Below are 15507 nucleotides of genomic sequence, written 5' to 3' on the forward strand. Positions count from 1 at the left end.
GGTCCATAGGACTCTTAAATCGGCCTCGCAGGTGGAGGATGCGGTCAAGAAGGCGTACGGCGTACTAGCCTTCATTAATCGAGGGATTGAGTTTAGGAGTCGGGAGATAATGCTGCAGCTTTATAGGACCCTGGTTAGACCCCACTTGGAGTACTGCGCGCAGTTCTGGTCACCTCATTACAGGAAAGATGTTGAAGCCATTGAAAGGGTGCAGAGGAGATTTACAAGGATGTTGCCTGGATTGGGGGGCATGCCTTATGAGGATAGGTTGAGGGAGCTTGGTCTCTTCTCCCTGGAGAGATGAAGGATGAGAGGTGACCTGATAGAGGTTTACAAGATGTTGAGAGGTCTGGATAGGGTAGACTCTCAGAGGTTATTTCCAAGGGCTGAAATGGTTGCTACGAGAGGACACAGGTTTAAGGTGCTGGGGGGTAGGTACAGAGGAGGTACACATAGAAACATACATAGAAACCCGACAGTGCAGAAGGAGGCCATTCGGCCCATCGAGTCTGCACCGACCACAATCCCACCCAGGCCCTACCCCCACATATTTTACCCGCTAACTACGCATCTCAGGGACAATTTTTAACCTGGCCAATCAACCTAACCCGCACATCTTTGGACTGTGGGAGGAAACCGGAGCACCCGGAGGAAACCCACGCAGACACGAGGAGAATGTGCAAACTCCACACAGACAGTGACCCGAGCCGGGAATCGAACCCGGGACCCTGGAGCTGTGAAGCAGCAGTGCTAACCACTGTCAGGGGTAAGTTTTTCACTCAGAGGGTGGTGGGTGAGTGGAATCGGCTGACGTCGGTGGTGGTGGAGGCAAACTCGTTGGGGTCTTTTAAGAGACTTCTGGATGAGTAAATGGGATTTAATGGGATTGAGGGCTATAGATAGGCCTAGAGGTAGGGATATGATCAGCGCAACTTGTGGGCCGAAGGGCCTGTTTGTGCTGTGGCTTTCTATGTTCTATGTTCTAAGAGTAAAAAGCCTTGGGGTTTTCCTTGATCCGACCTGCCAAGGACTTCTCGTGTCCCCTCCTAGCTCTCCTAAGCCCCTTTTTCAGCTCATTCCTTGCTAACTTGTAACCTTCAATCGAGCCATCTGAACCTTGTTTCCTCATCCCTGCATAAGCTTCCCTCTTCCTTTTCACAAGACATTCCACCTCTTTCGTGAACCATGGTTCCCTCACTCGGCCATTTCCTCCCTGCCTGACAGGGACATACCTATCAAGGACACCCAGTATTTGTTCCTTGAAAAAGTTCCACTTTTCATTAGTTCCTTTCTCTGACAGTTTCTGTTCCCAACTTATGCCCCCTAATTCTTGCCTAATCGCATCATAATTACCTCTCCCCCAATTGTAAACCTTGCCCTGCCGTACGGCCCTATCCCTCTCCATTGCAATAACAAAAGACACCGAATTATGGTCACTATCTCCAAAGTGCTCTCCCACAACCAAATCTAACACTTGGCCCGGTTCATTTCCCAGTACCAAATCCAATGTGGCCTCACCTCTTGTTGGCCTATCCACGTATTGTGTCAGGAAACCCTCCTGCACACACTGCACATAAACTGCCCCATCCGAACTATTTGACCTACAAAGGCTCCAATCAATATTTGGAAAGTTAAAGTCCCCCATGACAACTACCCTGTGACCCCCACACATATCCATAATCTGCTTAGCAATTTCTTCCTCCACATCTCTATTACTATTTGGGGGCCTATAGTAAAGTCCTAACAACGTGACCGCTTCTTTCCTATTTCTAACCTCAGCCCATATTACCTCAGTGTGCAGATCCCCCTCGAAGTGCCTTTCCGCAGCCGTTAAACTATCCTTGATTAACAATGCCACTCCTCCACCTCTTTTACCAGCTTCCCTACACTTACTGAAACATCTATACCCCGGAACGTCCAACAACCATTCCTGTCCTTGTTCTTCCCACGTCTCCGTAATGGCCACAACATCATAGTCCCAAGTACCAATCCATGCCCCAAGTTCATCTACCTTGTTCCGGATGCTCCTTGCATTGAAGTAGACACACTTCAACCCACCTTCCTGTCTACCGGTACCCACCCTTGACCCTGATACCTTCCCCAATACCTCACCACCCTCACTGACTTCTGGACTACAACTCCTTTTCCCACTCCCCTGACAAATTAGTTCAAACCCCCCTGAAGAGCCATAACAAATTTCCCTCCTGGGATATTGGTGCCCCTCTGGTTCAGGTGCACCCTGTCCTGTTTGTACAGGTCCCACCTTCCCCAGAATGTGTTCCAATTATCCACGTATCTGAAACCCTCCCTCCTACACCATCCCTGCAACCACATGTTTAACTGCACTCTCTCCCTGTTCCTCAACTCGCTATCACGTGGCACCAGCAACGTACCACAGATGACCACATGTTTTGTCTTGGCTCTCAGCTTCCAGCCCAGCTCCAGAAATTCCTGCTTTAAATCCCCGTCCCTTCGCTTACCTATGTCATTGGTACCAATGTGTACCACGACTTGTGACTGTTTCCCCTCCCCCTTCAGAATCCGGAAAACACGGTCTGAGACGTCATGGACCTTGGCATCCAGTAGGCAACATACCATCCGTGAGTCTCTTTTGCTGCCACAGAACCTCCTATCTATCCCTCTAACTAATGAGTCCCCAATAACTATTGCCCTCCCGCTCTGCCCCTTACCCTCCCGAGCCACAGAGATGGACACAGTGCTGGAGATCCTCTCACTGCGGCTCACCACTGGTATGTCATCCCCCTCAACCGTATCCAAAGCGGAACACTTGTTGCTAAGGGGAACGACCACCGGGGATCCCTGCACGGACTGCTTCCTCCCAGCCCCTCTCACCGTCACCCATCTGTTTTCATTCCTCAGAGTAACTGTATTCCTAAAGGTCCTGTCTATGGCCACCTCTGCGTCCCTAATGATCCTAAGTTCATCCAACTCCAGCTCCAGTTCCCTAACACAGTTTTGGAGGAGCTGCAGATGGGTGCACTTCCCACAGATGTAATCAGCAGGGACACTGTCGTCGTCCCTCACCTCAAACATAGTGCAAGAGGAACATAGCACTGCCTGCACACCCATCCCCTCTCGATACCTTGCCAGTACCAGGTAGAAAGTGCAGAAATGAATTTAAACTCACCTCTGCTCGCCCTTTCTGCCCAAGCCCTGTGATCCAAAGCCTTATAGCTCACACTCTGCTTCCCACTCACTCCACACTGCCCGCTCCCGACGCTGCCCGCTGTATACTGCAGCCTACCTTTTATACTTCACGCGCTTAAAAAATCCTTCCCAGACTCCTTAGCAGCCCACTTCCAGTTTTCACTTTAAACTTAAAATTCTACTGCAAAAGTAAAGGCCAAAAAAAAACACACACTAGCTGACTAATTAAATAAATAAACAATTCAATTAATCTCTCACCAGCACTGCTGCCTCCAATCACTCCCTCTCAGCTTGCTCCAGTGGAACAATGGTTCCGTAACACATTGTTGTAAGAAACAGTCCCTCAGACACTCTCTGAAATCTCCCTCGAGGCTGCCTTTGCAATGTGATTGATCCAGTCAATGTGCATCTTAAAATCACCGATCATTACCGTATGCCCTTCTCACAAGCCGTCATTATTTCTTGGTTTATACTGTGCCCCACTCTGGCAGTATTGCTCTGGGGCTGTAAATTACTCCTAACAAGATGTTTTTTCCTTTGTTTTTTTATTTCCATCCAGATCGATTCAACATGTTAGCCCTTAGTGCCAATGTCATTTCCTAATACAGCCTTGATATCATCTTTAATCAATAAAACAACTCCACCTCCTGTTCCATCCAGTCTATCCTTCCGGAATACTGTGTACCCTTGGACATTCAACTCCCAGTCCCGGTCCTCCTGTAACCCCGTTTCAGTAATCCCCACCAAATCATACCCATTTGCCTCAATTTGTGCCGTCAACTCACTGGCCTTATTCCGAATACTGCGTGTATTTAGATACAGGGTTTTTAAATATGTCCGACTGATTTGTCTTCCCCTTGCAAGATTTTCTTGTGCGCTACACTTTTCACATATTTTGACCTCCTTTACTAAACTCTGATGATTGTTAGACTGGCCCTCGCCCAGAGGAAACCCACACAGACACGGGGAGAAAGTGCAAACTCCACAAGGACAGTCACCCAAGGCTGGAATCAAACCCCGGTCCTGGCACTGTGAGACAGCAGTGCTAACCACTGTGCCACTGTGCCACTGTGCCACTGTGCCACTGTGCCACTGTGCCCCCCTGTCCAAAAGTGTAGTGGACGCTAGATTATTAGAAGCATTTAATGTGGAGGTGGATAAATATTTGATAGATCGAGGAATAGAGGGCGATGGGGAAATGACACAGAAAAGGAGCTGAGGGCGGTAATGATCAGCCATGGTTGTATTGATTGGCGGGGCAGGCTTGAAGGCCCTGGTGGCCTCCTCCTGCTTCTATTTTGTGTGTTCTTTTGCATTTGGCCCGTTGTATCTGTGCTGGCTGTACAAAGAAGCAATTCACCGAGTGCCACGACTCATCTTCTCTCCAGAGCCTTGTGCTTTCTTCCTTTTCAGACAATGGCCTAACTCCCTCTAGATTGAACCTGCCTTCATCAGGCACTCAGATCGTGCATTCCAGATCTAAACCACTTATTAGTGTTTCTGTTGCTTCATTTGCTGGTGTCCTCTGTTCTTGAACCTTCCATCAATGGGATCAATTTCTGCCTCTCTGCTCTGTTCAGAAAATGCTGGAAAATCTCAGCAGGTCTGACAGCATCTGTGGAGAGAGAATAGAGCTATTGTGAACTCTGACAAAGGGTCATCCAGACTCGAAACATTGGCTCTATTCTCCCCCGATGTGGAGATGCCGGCGTTAGACTTGGGTAAACACAGTAAGAGGTTTAACAACACCAGGTTAAAGTCCAACAGGTTTATTTGGTAGCAAAAGCCACACAAGCTTTCTCACCTGAAGAAGGGGCTTGGGGCTCCGAAAGCTTGTGTGGCTTTTGCTACCAAATAAACCTGTTGGACTTTAACCTGGTGTTGTAAAACTTCTTACTCTATTCTCTCCCCACAGATGCTGTCAGATCTGCTGTGATTTTGCAGCCTTTTTTATTTTTGTTTCAGATTCCAGCATCCACAGTAATTTGCCTTTATACTCTGTGTGATTTTATACTCTGATTTATTTTACTCTGTATGATTTTGAACATCTCTAACAAATCTCCTCGATCCTTCTCTTCCCCAAGGAGAACAGTCCCATCTTCTCCAGCCTATCTCCATAACGGAAGTTCCTCGGGCAGCACAGTGGCACAGTGGTTAGCACTGCTGCCTCACAGTGCCAGGGACCCAGGTTCAATTCCGGCCTCAGTCCCTGTCTGTGTGGAGTTTACACGTTCTCCCTGTGTCTGCGTGGGTTTCCTCCCGCAGTCCAAAGATGTGCAGGTTAGCTTGATTGGCCATGGTAAATTGATCCTAATTTCAGGGGGATTAGCAGGGTAAATGTGTGGGGTTACGGGACTAGAGCCTGGATGAGGTTGCGGTCGGTGGACTCGATGGGCCAAATAGCCTCCTTCTGTACTGTAGGGATTCTATGATTCTATCCCTGGAACCATCTTTGTGAATCTTTTCTGCACCCTTTCTAAAGTCCTCACATTTGGTTAAGTCCTGGGATGCAGGGATTGCCTGATGAACAGGTTGGGCCTGCACTCATTGGAGTTTACAAGAATTCAAGGTGATGTTATATAAAAAAAAAATTTGATAACATGGATGCTGGGTGTATTTTTCCCCTCATTGGGGAATCTAGGATTAGAATTGTTCCACAGGAGCAGGCTGAGGGTAAGAGAGATTGTGTCTGCATTTTATTTATTTATTTTTCAGTTATATTTGGCTTAAAAATCGGAGGTTTTTTTCAAAACAGGAAGTAGGCCCAGGAGCAGCCTGGGGAAGGTTTAAAAAGGGCTAATTTAAAAAGGAGGTTTTTATTCAAAACAGGAAGTAGGCCCAGGAGCAGCCTGGGGAAGGTTTAAAAAGGGCTAATTTAAAAAGGAGGTTTTTTTTCAAAACAGGAAGTAGGCCCAGGAGCAGCCTGGGGAAGGTTTAAAAAGGGCTTACCTTGGAGGTTTCAGCCTCATTGTTCCACAGGAGCAGGCTGAGGGTAAGAGAGATTGTGTCTGCATTTTATTTATTTATTTATTTTTCAGTTACATTTGGCTTAAAAATCGGAGATTTTTTTCAAAACAGGAAGTAGGCCCAGGAGCAGCCTGGGGAGCTTTTTTGGAGGGTTTAAAAGCAGACCGCACTTTTGAGCGGGCAGCGTCTGGAGCGGGCAGTGGAGTGAGCAGGGAGCAGAGTGTGAGCTGTAAGGGCTTTGGCTCACAGGGCTTTGGCGAGGAAGGTTGTTTGTTTTTCTTCTGTTACAGCCCTTTTTTGTTTTATCTCCCAAAAACTGAAAAGGACATGGCTGGTATGAGTGGGAGGCCAGTATACTGCATTCGGTGTGGGATGTGGGAGTTCCTGGAGACAACTTGCCTCCCGGAAGTCCATATCTGTGCCAGATGCGTGGAACTGCAACTCCTGAAGGATCGTGTAAGGGAGCTGGAGCTGAGGCTCGATGAACTCAGTTTAGTTAGGGAAAATGAGAGATTAATAGATAAAAGTTATAGTCAGGTAGTGACACCAGGGTCTCGGAAGGAAGACACGTGGGTCACAGTTAGGAGGGGTAATAGTCAGAAGGGTGATGTGCCAGAAAGTATCCCAGTGGCAGTCTCCCATAAAAGAAAGGGATGGGCAACAGATGGGAGAAGGGAAGGGAGTGAGCAGTCTGTGGAGGGATCCCATGTGGTTGTCCCCCTCCAAAATAGGTATATTGTTTTGGATTCTGTGAAGGGGGATGACCCTCCAGGGGTAAGCCACGAGGACCAGATCACCTCCATGGAGACAGTCTCAGGGGTCCGGAAGGGAAAGAAGGGGTTTAGGAGAGCGATAGTTGTGGAGGACACAATGGTTAGAGGCACGGACAGGCGGTTCTGTGGGAATGAACGAGAATCCAGGATGGTAGTCTGCCTCCCTGGTGCCGGGGTACTGGATGTCTCCAAGAGGGTAGGAAGCATATTTAAAAAGGAAGGTAGTCAAACGGATGTGATTATACACATTGGTGAAAATGATGTAGGTAGGAAGAGCAGGGGGGTCGTACGAGAGAGATTCAGGGAGTTGGGTGCTAGGCTAAAAAGTAAGGCCTCCAGGGTAGTAATCTCTGGACTGCTCCCGGTGTCTAGTGCAAGTGAGGCTCGGAACAGGGAGATTCTACAGTTGAACGCGTGGCTAAAGGACTGGTGCAAGAGGGAGGGTTTTAAATTCATAGATAACTGGGAAATCTTCAAGTCAGGATGGCAACTGTACAGAAAGGATGGGTTACACCTTAACTGGAAGGGAGCAAATATCCTGGCTGGGAGTTTTGCTCGAGTGTTTCGGCAGGATTTAAACTAGTGTGGCAGGGGGGTGGGGAACACAACAGTAGGTCAGTAAATACTGAGGCTGGGGTTGAGCTGGGGGCCAGGGCAAGGCTAGCTAAGAAGAGGAGCACTCTGGAGGAGGATGACCTGAGTGGGCCTGGAGGTCTGGAGTGCATCTGCTTCAATGCGAGGAGCGTAACGGGTAAAACAGATGAACTTAGGGTCTGAATGCTTATGCGGAATTTGGATGTGGTTGCGGTGACGGAAACTTGGTTAAAAGAAGGACAGGACTGGCAGCTGAATATTCCGGGGTATAAGTGTTTTAGGCGAGACAGAGGAGGGGCTAAAAAAGGTGGGGGAGTAGCGATATTAGTTAAGGAGCATATTACCGCGGTGCAGAGGGTAGACAACTTAGAGGGGTCATGTACTGAGTCGCTGTGGGTGGAACTCAGAAACAGGAAGGGTGCAGTCACTATGCTGGGGGTGTACTACAGACCACCCAACAGCCCACGGGAAGTGGAGGAAAGGATATGTCAGGAGATTCTGGATAGGTGCAGAAAAAATAGGGTTGTTGTAGTGGGGGACTTTAATTTCCCTGGCACAGACTGGAGAGTGCTTAGAGCTGGGGGTCCGGACGGGGAGGAATTTGTAAAATGCGTACTGGAAGGTTCTTTGGAACAGTATGTAGATAGCCCGACTAGAGAGGGGGCTATACTGGACCTAGTTCTGGGAAATGAGCCCGGTCAGGTCGTCAAAGTTTCGGTAGGGGAAAATGTGGCAAATAGTGACCACAACTTTGTTAACTTTAGGATAGTAATAGACAAGGATGAGTGCTGTCCTACGGGCAGGGTGCTAAATTGAGGGAAGGCTGACTATAGCCGGATTAGGCAGGAATTGGTGGATGTTGATTGGGAGAGGATGTTCGAGGGTAAGTCCGCGTCTGGCATGTGGGAGTCTTTTAAGGAACTATTGATAAGGCTGCAGGATAGGCATGTGCCTGTAAAAAGGAAAGATAGGAAAGGTAGGATTCGAGAACCGTGGATAACCAGGGAAATTGAGGATCTGATTAAAATGAAAAGGGAGGCGTACGTTAAGTCCAGGCAACTGAAAACAGATGGAGCTCTGGAGGAATACAGAGAGAGTAGGAAAGAACTCAAACAGGGAGTTAGAAGGGCAAAAAGAGGTCACGAGATGTTCTTGGCAGGTAGGATTAAGGAGAATCCTAAGGCATTCTATTCATACGTTAGGAACAAAAGAGTTGTCAGGGAGAAAATCAGACCTCTCAGGGACAAAGGAGGGGAATTATGCTTAGAACCCAAGGGAATAGGGGAGATCCTAAATGAATACTTTGCATCGGTATTCACGAAGGAGAGGGGCGTGTTAACCGGGAGTGTCTCGGAGGGAGGTGTTGACCCGTTAGAGAAAATCTCCATTACAAGAGAGGAAGTGTTAGGTTTTTTAGGGAACATTAAAACTGACAAAGCCCCAGGGCCTGATGGCATCTATCCTCGACTGCTCAGGGAGACGAGAGATGAAATTGCTGGGCCTCTGACGGAAATCTTTGTCGCTTCTTTGGACACGGGTGAGGTCCCTGAGGATTGGAGGATAGCGAATGTGGTCCCGTTGTTTAAGAAGGGTAGCAGGGATAACCCAGGAAATTATAGACCGGTGAGCTTGACGTCCGTGGTAGGGAAGTTGTTGGAGAGGATTCTTAGAGACAGGATGTATGTGCATTTAGAATGGAACAATCTCATTCGTGACAGACAACATGGTTTTGTAAGAGGGAGGTCGTGCCTTACAAATTTGGTGGAGTTTTTTGAGGAAGTGACAAAAATGGTTGATGAAGGAAGGGCCGTGGATGTCGTCTATATGGATTTCAGTAAGGCATTTGACAAAGTCCCACATGGCAGGTTGGTTAAGAAGGTTAAGGCTCATGGGATACAAGGAGAAGTGGCTAGATGGGTGGAGAACTGGCTTGGCCATAGGAGACAGAGGGTAGTGGTCGAAGGGTCTTTTTCCGGCTGGAGGTCTGTGACCAGTGGTGTTCCGCAGGGCTCTGTACTGGGACCTCTGCTATTTGTGATATATATAAATGATTTGGAAGAAGGTGTAACTGGTGTAATCAGCAAGTTTGCGGATGACACAAAGATGGCTGGACTTGCGGATAGCGAAGAGCATTGTCGGGCAATACAGCAGGATATAGATAGGCTGGAAAATTGGGCGGAGAGGTGGCAGATGGAGTTTCATCCGGATAAATGCGAAGTGATGCATTTTGGAAGAAATAATGTAGGGAGGAGTTATACAATAAATGGCAGAGTCATCAGGAGTATAGAAACACAGAGGGACCTAGGTGTGCAAGTCCACAAATCCTTGAAGGTGGCAACACAGGTGGAGAAGGTGGTGAAGAAGGCATATGGTATGCTTGCCTTTATAGGACAGGGTATAGAGTATAAAAGCTGGAGTCTGATGATGCAGCTGTATAGAACGCTGGTTAGGCCACATTTGGAGTACTGCGTCCAATTCTGGTCGCCGCACTACCAGAAGGACGTGGAGGCGTTGGAGAGAGTGCAGAGAAGGTTTACCAGGATGTTGCCTGGTATGGAGGGTCTTAGCTATGAGGAGAGATTGAGTAGACTGAGGTTGTTCTCCTTGGAAAGACGGAGAATGAGGGGAGATCTAATAGAGGTGTACAAGATTATGAAGGGTATAGATAGGGTGAACAGTGGGAAGCTTTTTCCCAGGTCGGAGGTGACGATCACGAGGGGTCACGGGCTCAAGCTGAGAGGGGCGAAGTATAACTCAGATATCAGAGGGACATTTTTTACACAGAGGGTGGTGGGGGCCTGGAATGCGCTGCCAAGTAGGGTGGTGGAGGCAGGCACGCTGACATCGTTTAAGACTTACCTGGATAGTCACATGAGCAGCCTGGGAATGGAGGGATACAAACGATTGGTCTAGTTGGACCAAGGAGCGGCACAGGCTTGGAGGGCTGAAGGGCCTGTTTCCTGTGCTGTACTGTTCTTTGTTCTTTGTTCTAGAATCTAAAACTAGGGTGCACAGTTTTAGAATAAGGGCCAGAGATGAGGAGAAATTTGTTCTTTCAGAGGGTCTGAAATCTTTGGAGATGTTAACTACTGAGGACAATGGAAGCTGGGTCACTGAATAAATTCAAAGTTAACTTGGGAAGAATTTTGATTTATAAAGGTGTCACAGGTTCGGGGAACAGGCAGAAAAGTGAAGCCCCGATCAAATTAGCCATAATCGTATCGAATGTTAGAGCAGACTCAAGGAAGCGAATGGCTACTCATTTTCCTGTTTCTCATGTTATGATGTTCATGTATTTAAACTGAGATTGATAAATGTTTGGCCACTTGATGGATATCAGGAACAGGTGAGAAAGTTTTAATTCTTCTTATCCTGTAAAAGTCTCAGAAGCAAATATTGCAGAGGGCATCAGAGTGGTGATGTCACTGGACTAGTCATCCAAAGACTGAAGCTTAAATTCTACCACGATAGCTGGAATTTGCATTCAGTCTCAGTAATGGTGTCCACTGATTTTTGTACAAACCCACCTAGTTCACTATTGCCCTTTACTTGGTCCTACATGTGAATCCAGACCCACAGTAATGTTATTGCCCTCTGCAATTGTCTTGCAAGTCAGATGATAGTCAGAAGCTTGTTCCCAGGGTGGAAAAGTCAATTACTAGGGGGCACAGGTTTAAGGTGCGAGGGGCAAGGGTTAAAGGAGATGTACGAGGCAGATTTTTTACCCAGAGAGTAATGGGTGCCTGGAACTCGTTGCCGGGGGAGGTAGTGGAAGCGGATACGGTAGTGACTTTCAAGAGGCATCTTGACAAATACATGAATAGGATGGGAATAGAGGGATATGGTCCCCAGAAGGATAGGGGCTTTTAGTTCAATCGGGCAGCTTGGTCGGTGCAGCCTTGGAGGGCTGAAGGGCCTGTTCCTGTCCTGTAATTTTCTTTGTTCTTTGTCATTCAGTTTAAGGTTAATTAGGGATGGGCAACAAATGCCGACGTTGTCAGCGATGCCCACACATCATGAAAGAATACATTTTTAAAAAGCATTGATATTTTATTTTAGTATAATGGCCCAGAACTTCCAATCACTGGATGGACATATCCTGAAGATATTCCTCAAGAATGTTTGTCTGGAGTTTTACATGACAACGTTGCGATGAGACAGGGAGGTGTTGGTAGGTTACGGGAACTGTGGTGCACGAAAGCTGTGCTGAACCTAGTCAAAAGGAAAAGGAAAGCGTAGAATGGGTTCAGAGAGCTAGGCGATGATAGGGATCTAGATGAGTATACGGCTTGTCGGAAGGGACTTAAGAAGGAAATTAGGAGAGCCAGAAGGGGTCATGAGAAGGCCTTGGCAGGTAAGATTAAGGAGAACCCTAAGGCGTTCTATAAATATGTGAAGAGTAAAAGGATGAGATGTGAAGGAATAGGACCTATAAGATGTGAAGGTGAGAAAGTCTGTACGGAACCGGAAGAAAGAGCAGAGGTGTTTAATGAATACTTTACCTCGGTATTCACGGTGGAAAAAGACCTGGGTGGTTGTACTACAGGATTGCGGCGGACTGAGAAGATTGAGTTTGTCGACATTAAGAAAGAGGATGTGTTGGAAATTTTGAATAGCATCAAGATAGATAAGTCGCCGGGACCGGATGGGATGTACCCCAGGTTACAGTGGGAGGCGAGGGAAGAGATTGCAGAGCCTCTGGCGATGATCTTTGCATCATCGATGGAGACGGAAGAGGTTCCGGAGGATTGGAGGATTGCGGATGTGGTTCCTATATTCAAGAAAGGGAATAGGGATAGCCCAGGAAATTACCGACCGGTGAGTCTAACCTCAGTGGTTGGTAAGTTGATGGAGAACTTCCTGAGGGACAGGATTTATGAACATTTAGACAAGTTTAGTATGCTCAAAAGTAGTCAGCACGGCTTTGTCAAAGGCAAATCGTGCCTTACGAGCCTGGTGGAATTCTTTGAAAATGTGACTAAACACATTTAAGGTGGTACATTTTGGCAGGTCAAATGGGGTGAAGGAGTATAATATCAAGGGTAAGACTCTTAGCAGTGTAGAGGATCAGAAGGACCTTGGGGTCCGGGTCCATAGGACTCTTAAATCGGCCTCGCAGGTAGAGGAGGTGGTTAAGAACATAGAGCATAGAACATAGAACATTACAGCGCAGTACAGGCCCTTTGGCCCTCGATGTTGCGCCAACCAGTGGTACCAATCTAAAGCCCCTCTAATCTACACTATTCCAATATCATCCATATGTTTACCCAATAACCACTTGAACGCTCTCAACGTTGACGAGTCCACCACTGCTGCAGGCAGGGCATTCCACGCCCTTACTACTCTCTGAGTAAAGAACCTACCTCTAACATCTGTCCTATATCTCTCACCCGTCAATTTAAAGCTATGTCCCCTCGTGCTAGCCAACACCATCCGATGTATGGAAGGTGTATGGTGTGCTGGCCTTCATCAATCGAGGGATTGAGTTTAGGAGTCGGGAGATAATGATGCAGCTTTATAAGACCCTCGTCAGACCCCACTTAGAGTACTGTGCTCAGTTCTGGTCGCCTCATTACAGGAAGGATGTAGAAAAGATTGAAAGGGTGCAGAGAAGATTTACAAGGATGTTGCCTGGATTGGGTGGCATGCCTTATGAGGATAGGTTGAGGGAGCTCGGTCTTTTCTCCTTGGAGAGACGAAGGATGAGAGGTGACCTGATAGAGGTGTACAAGATGTTGAGAGGTATAGATCGGGTGGATTCTCAGAGGCTTTTTCCCAGGGCTGAAATGGCTGCTATGAGAGGACACAGGTTTAATGTGCTGGGGAGTAGGTACAGAGGAGATGTCAGGGGTAAGTTTTTCACTCAGAGGGTGGTGGTTGAGTGGAATCGGCTGCCGTCAATAGTGGTGGAGGCAAACTCGATAGGGTCTTTTAAGAGACTTCTGGATGAGTACATGGGACTTAATAGGATTGATGGTTATAGGTAAGCCTATACATAGGCCTAGGTAGGTAGGGACATGACCGACGCAACTTGTGGGCCGAAGGGCCTGTTTGTGCTGTAGCTTTTCTATGTTCTATGTTCTAAGATGTGCTGGAGGAACACCCTACTGAGTGAACAGGGAATGCCCAGGAAGTTTGAACTTCCAATGAGTAATTGTCCAGTGTATGAAACCTTCCAAAACTCTGCGTTAGAGTCAAATACTTTGGATGTTTCCGACTCCAATATCAGAATAGTTACCAGGAAAAGTTAGAAGGATTAAAACAAGCTAAATCCTGGTTAACTATACAACTGATCCCCACACAACCACACCCCCCCACGACTCCCCACTGAACCACTTCACTACCACCCTGGCCACCCCAACAACCTCCCTGATGCCATGACTACATTCAACCCTCTGAGTGACTCCTGTCACTCTGATCCCCCAACTGTCTCTAACTGCCCCCCCGTCTCGAGTACCTCCTAACCATCCGACTGCCCCCTGAGTACTCAGTTCATTATTCATGGTGAATTTAAAATCTCTCTCCAAGAGACAAACATTTTTAATTATAACAAGTTCCACTTCTGTAATTGTAGGATTGTGGAAATGTTGCTGCACTGATTCCCAATGTGAGAATATATAGCAACCTTTGTACACTTATCTGTTGTGATAAATATGTTGGTTAAAAAAGGTCAAATAAACTTTGATCATCAAACCTACCATATTTTACTTGTAACTTTATAGAAATGCAATCACTTTTCTCTTGTTCTCTTTTTAATAGGGGTAAAATGACTCAAGATACTGATCTCACCCTGAAAGGTGAAAAGCACAAAGTATCGGATCAGTTGAAGCAGCAAGGTCTTGGCCTGGCAGAAGCTGATGGTAAGATCTGACAACAAGGCAGAGACGATAGAGTCCTGAGCTGTTTGCAATAACAAATCAAGAGGGGCTGCTGAAGGGATAGTAATGATGTGGAGATGCCGGCATTGGGATAGTAACTGGGCTGGAGTGATCAGAAAATATTGATTATTTTGAAAATATACAAAAACCGGTACTTTTATCCCTTTTTGCTTTTGCAGTTAGTGGCTTTAATCATTTCAGCAGCAAGAAACGTAATAGCTATCTGCTGTTACTTTGGAACGAGACAATGGCCTTTGAGTAAATACATCTAAATCATTGTCACCTGCAGACTGAGTGGTTTTGTGAGACGGTGATGATGCAGCTACATAAGAGATGACTTATTAGGAGTGTGGGAGTTATCCCCGGGAGAGTGGGAGTGAGAAGAATCATAGAATCCCTACAGTGCAGAAAGAGACCATTTGGCCCATCGAGTCTGCACCGACAACAATCCCACCCCGACCCTAATCCCATATATTTATCCCGCTAATCCCTCTAATTTACACATGCCAGACACTCTGGGGCAATTTAGCATGGCCAATCCACCTAACCCGCACATCTTTGGATTGTGGGAGGAAACCGGAGCACCCGGAGGAAACCCACGCAGACACAGGGAGAACGTGCAAACTCCACACAAACAGTGGCCTGAGCCGGGAAGCGAACCCGGGTCCCTGGAGCTGTGAGGCAGCAGTGCTAACCACTGTGCCACTGTGCCGCCCACTTCATTTATTGATTTTTTTGATTTGATTTATTATTGTCACATGTATTGGGATACAGTGAAAGGTATTGCTTCTTGCGCGCTATACAGACAAAGCATACCATTCATAGAGTACATGGGAAGAAGGAAAAGCATGAGTGCAGAATGTAGTGTTACAGTCATAGCTAGGATGTAGAGAAAGATCAACTTAATATAAAGTAGGTCCAATAGAAAGTCTGATGGCAGCAGGAAAGAAGTTATTCTTGAGTCGGTTATAGAGTCATTGAGTCATAGAGGTTTACAGCATGGAAACAGGCCCTTCGGCCCTACTTGTCCATGCCGCCCCTTCTTTTAACCCCTAAGCTAGTCCCAATTGTCCGCGATTGGCCCGTGTCCCTCCATACTTTAGGATAGTAATAGACAAGGATGAGTG

The 15507-nt window shown here is 47.1% G+C and overlaps 1 protein-coding gene across 1 annotated transcript in view; it reads left to right on the top strand.

Moving 5' to 3' along the window:
- Positions 1 to 14642, top strand: part of LOC144507517 (protein piccolo-like) — a 351797-nt gene extending 337155 nt beyond the window's left edge. Inside the window, exons 20-21 of the mRNA XM_078234644.1 lie at positions 14262 to 14362; positions 14560 to 14642. Of these exons, the coding sequence (XP_078090770.1) occupies positions 14262 to 14362; positions 14560 to 14642 (184 nt within the window). The remainder of the gene's footprint in view (positions 1 to 14261; positions 14363 to 14559) is intronic.
- Positions 14643 to 15507: the final 865 nt, after the last annotated feature.

The sequence above is a fragment of the Mustelus asterias genome, chromosome 19 (assembly GCF_964213995.1).
Source record: "Mustelus asterias chromosome 19, sMusAst1.hap1.1, whole genome shotgun sequence".
NCBI lineage: Eukaryota > Metazoa > Chordata > Chondrichthyes > Carcharhiniformes > Triakidae > Mustelus > Mustelus asterias.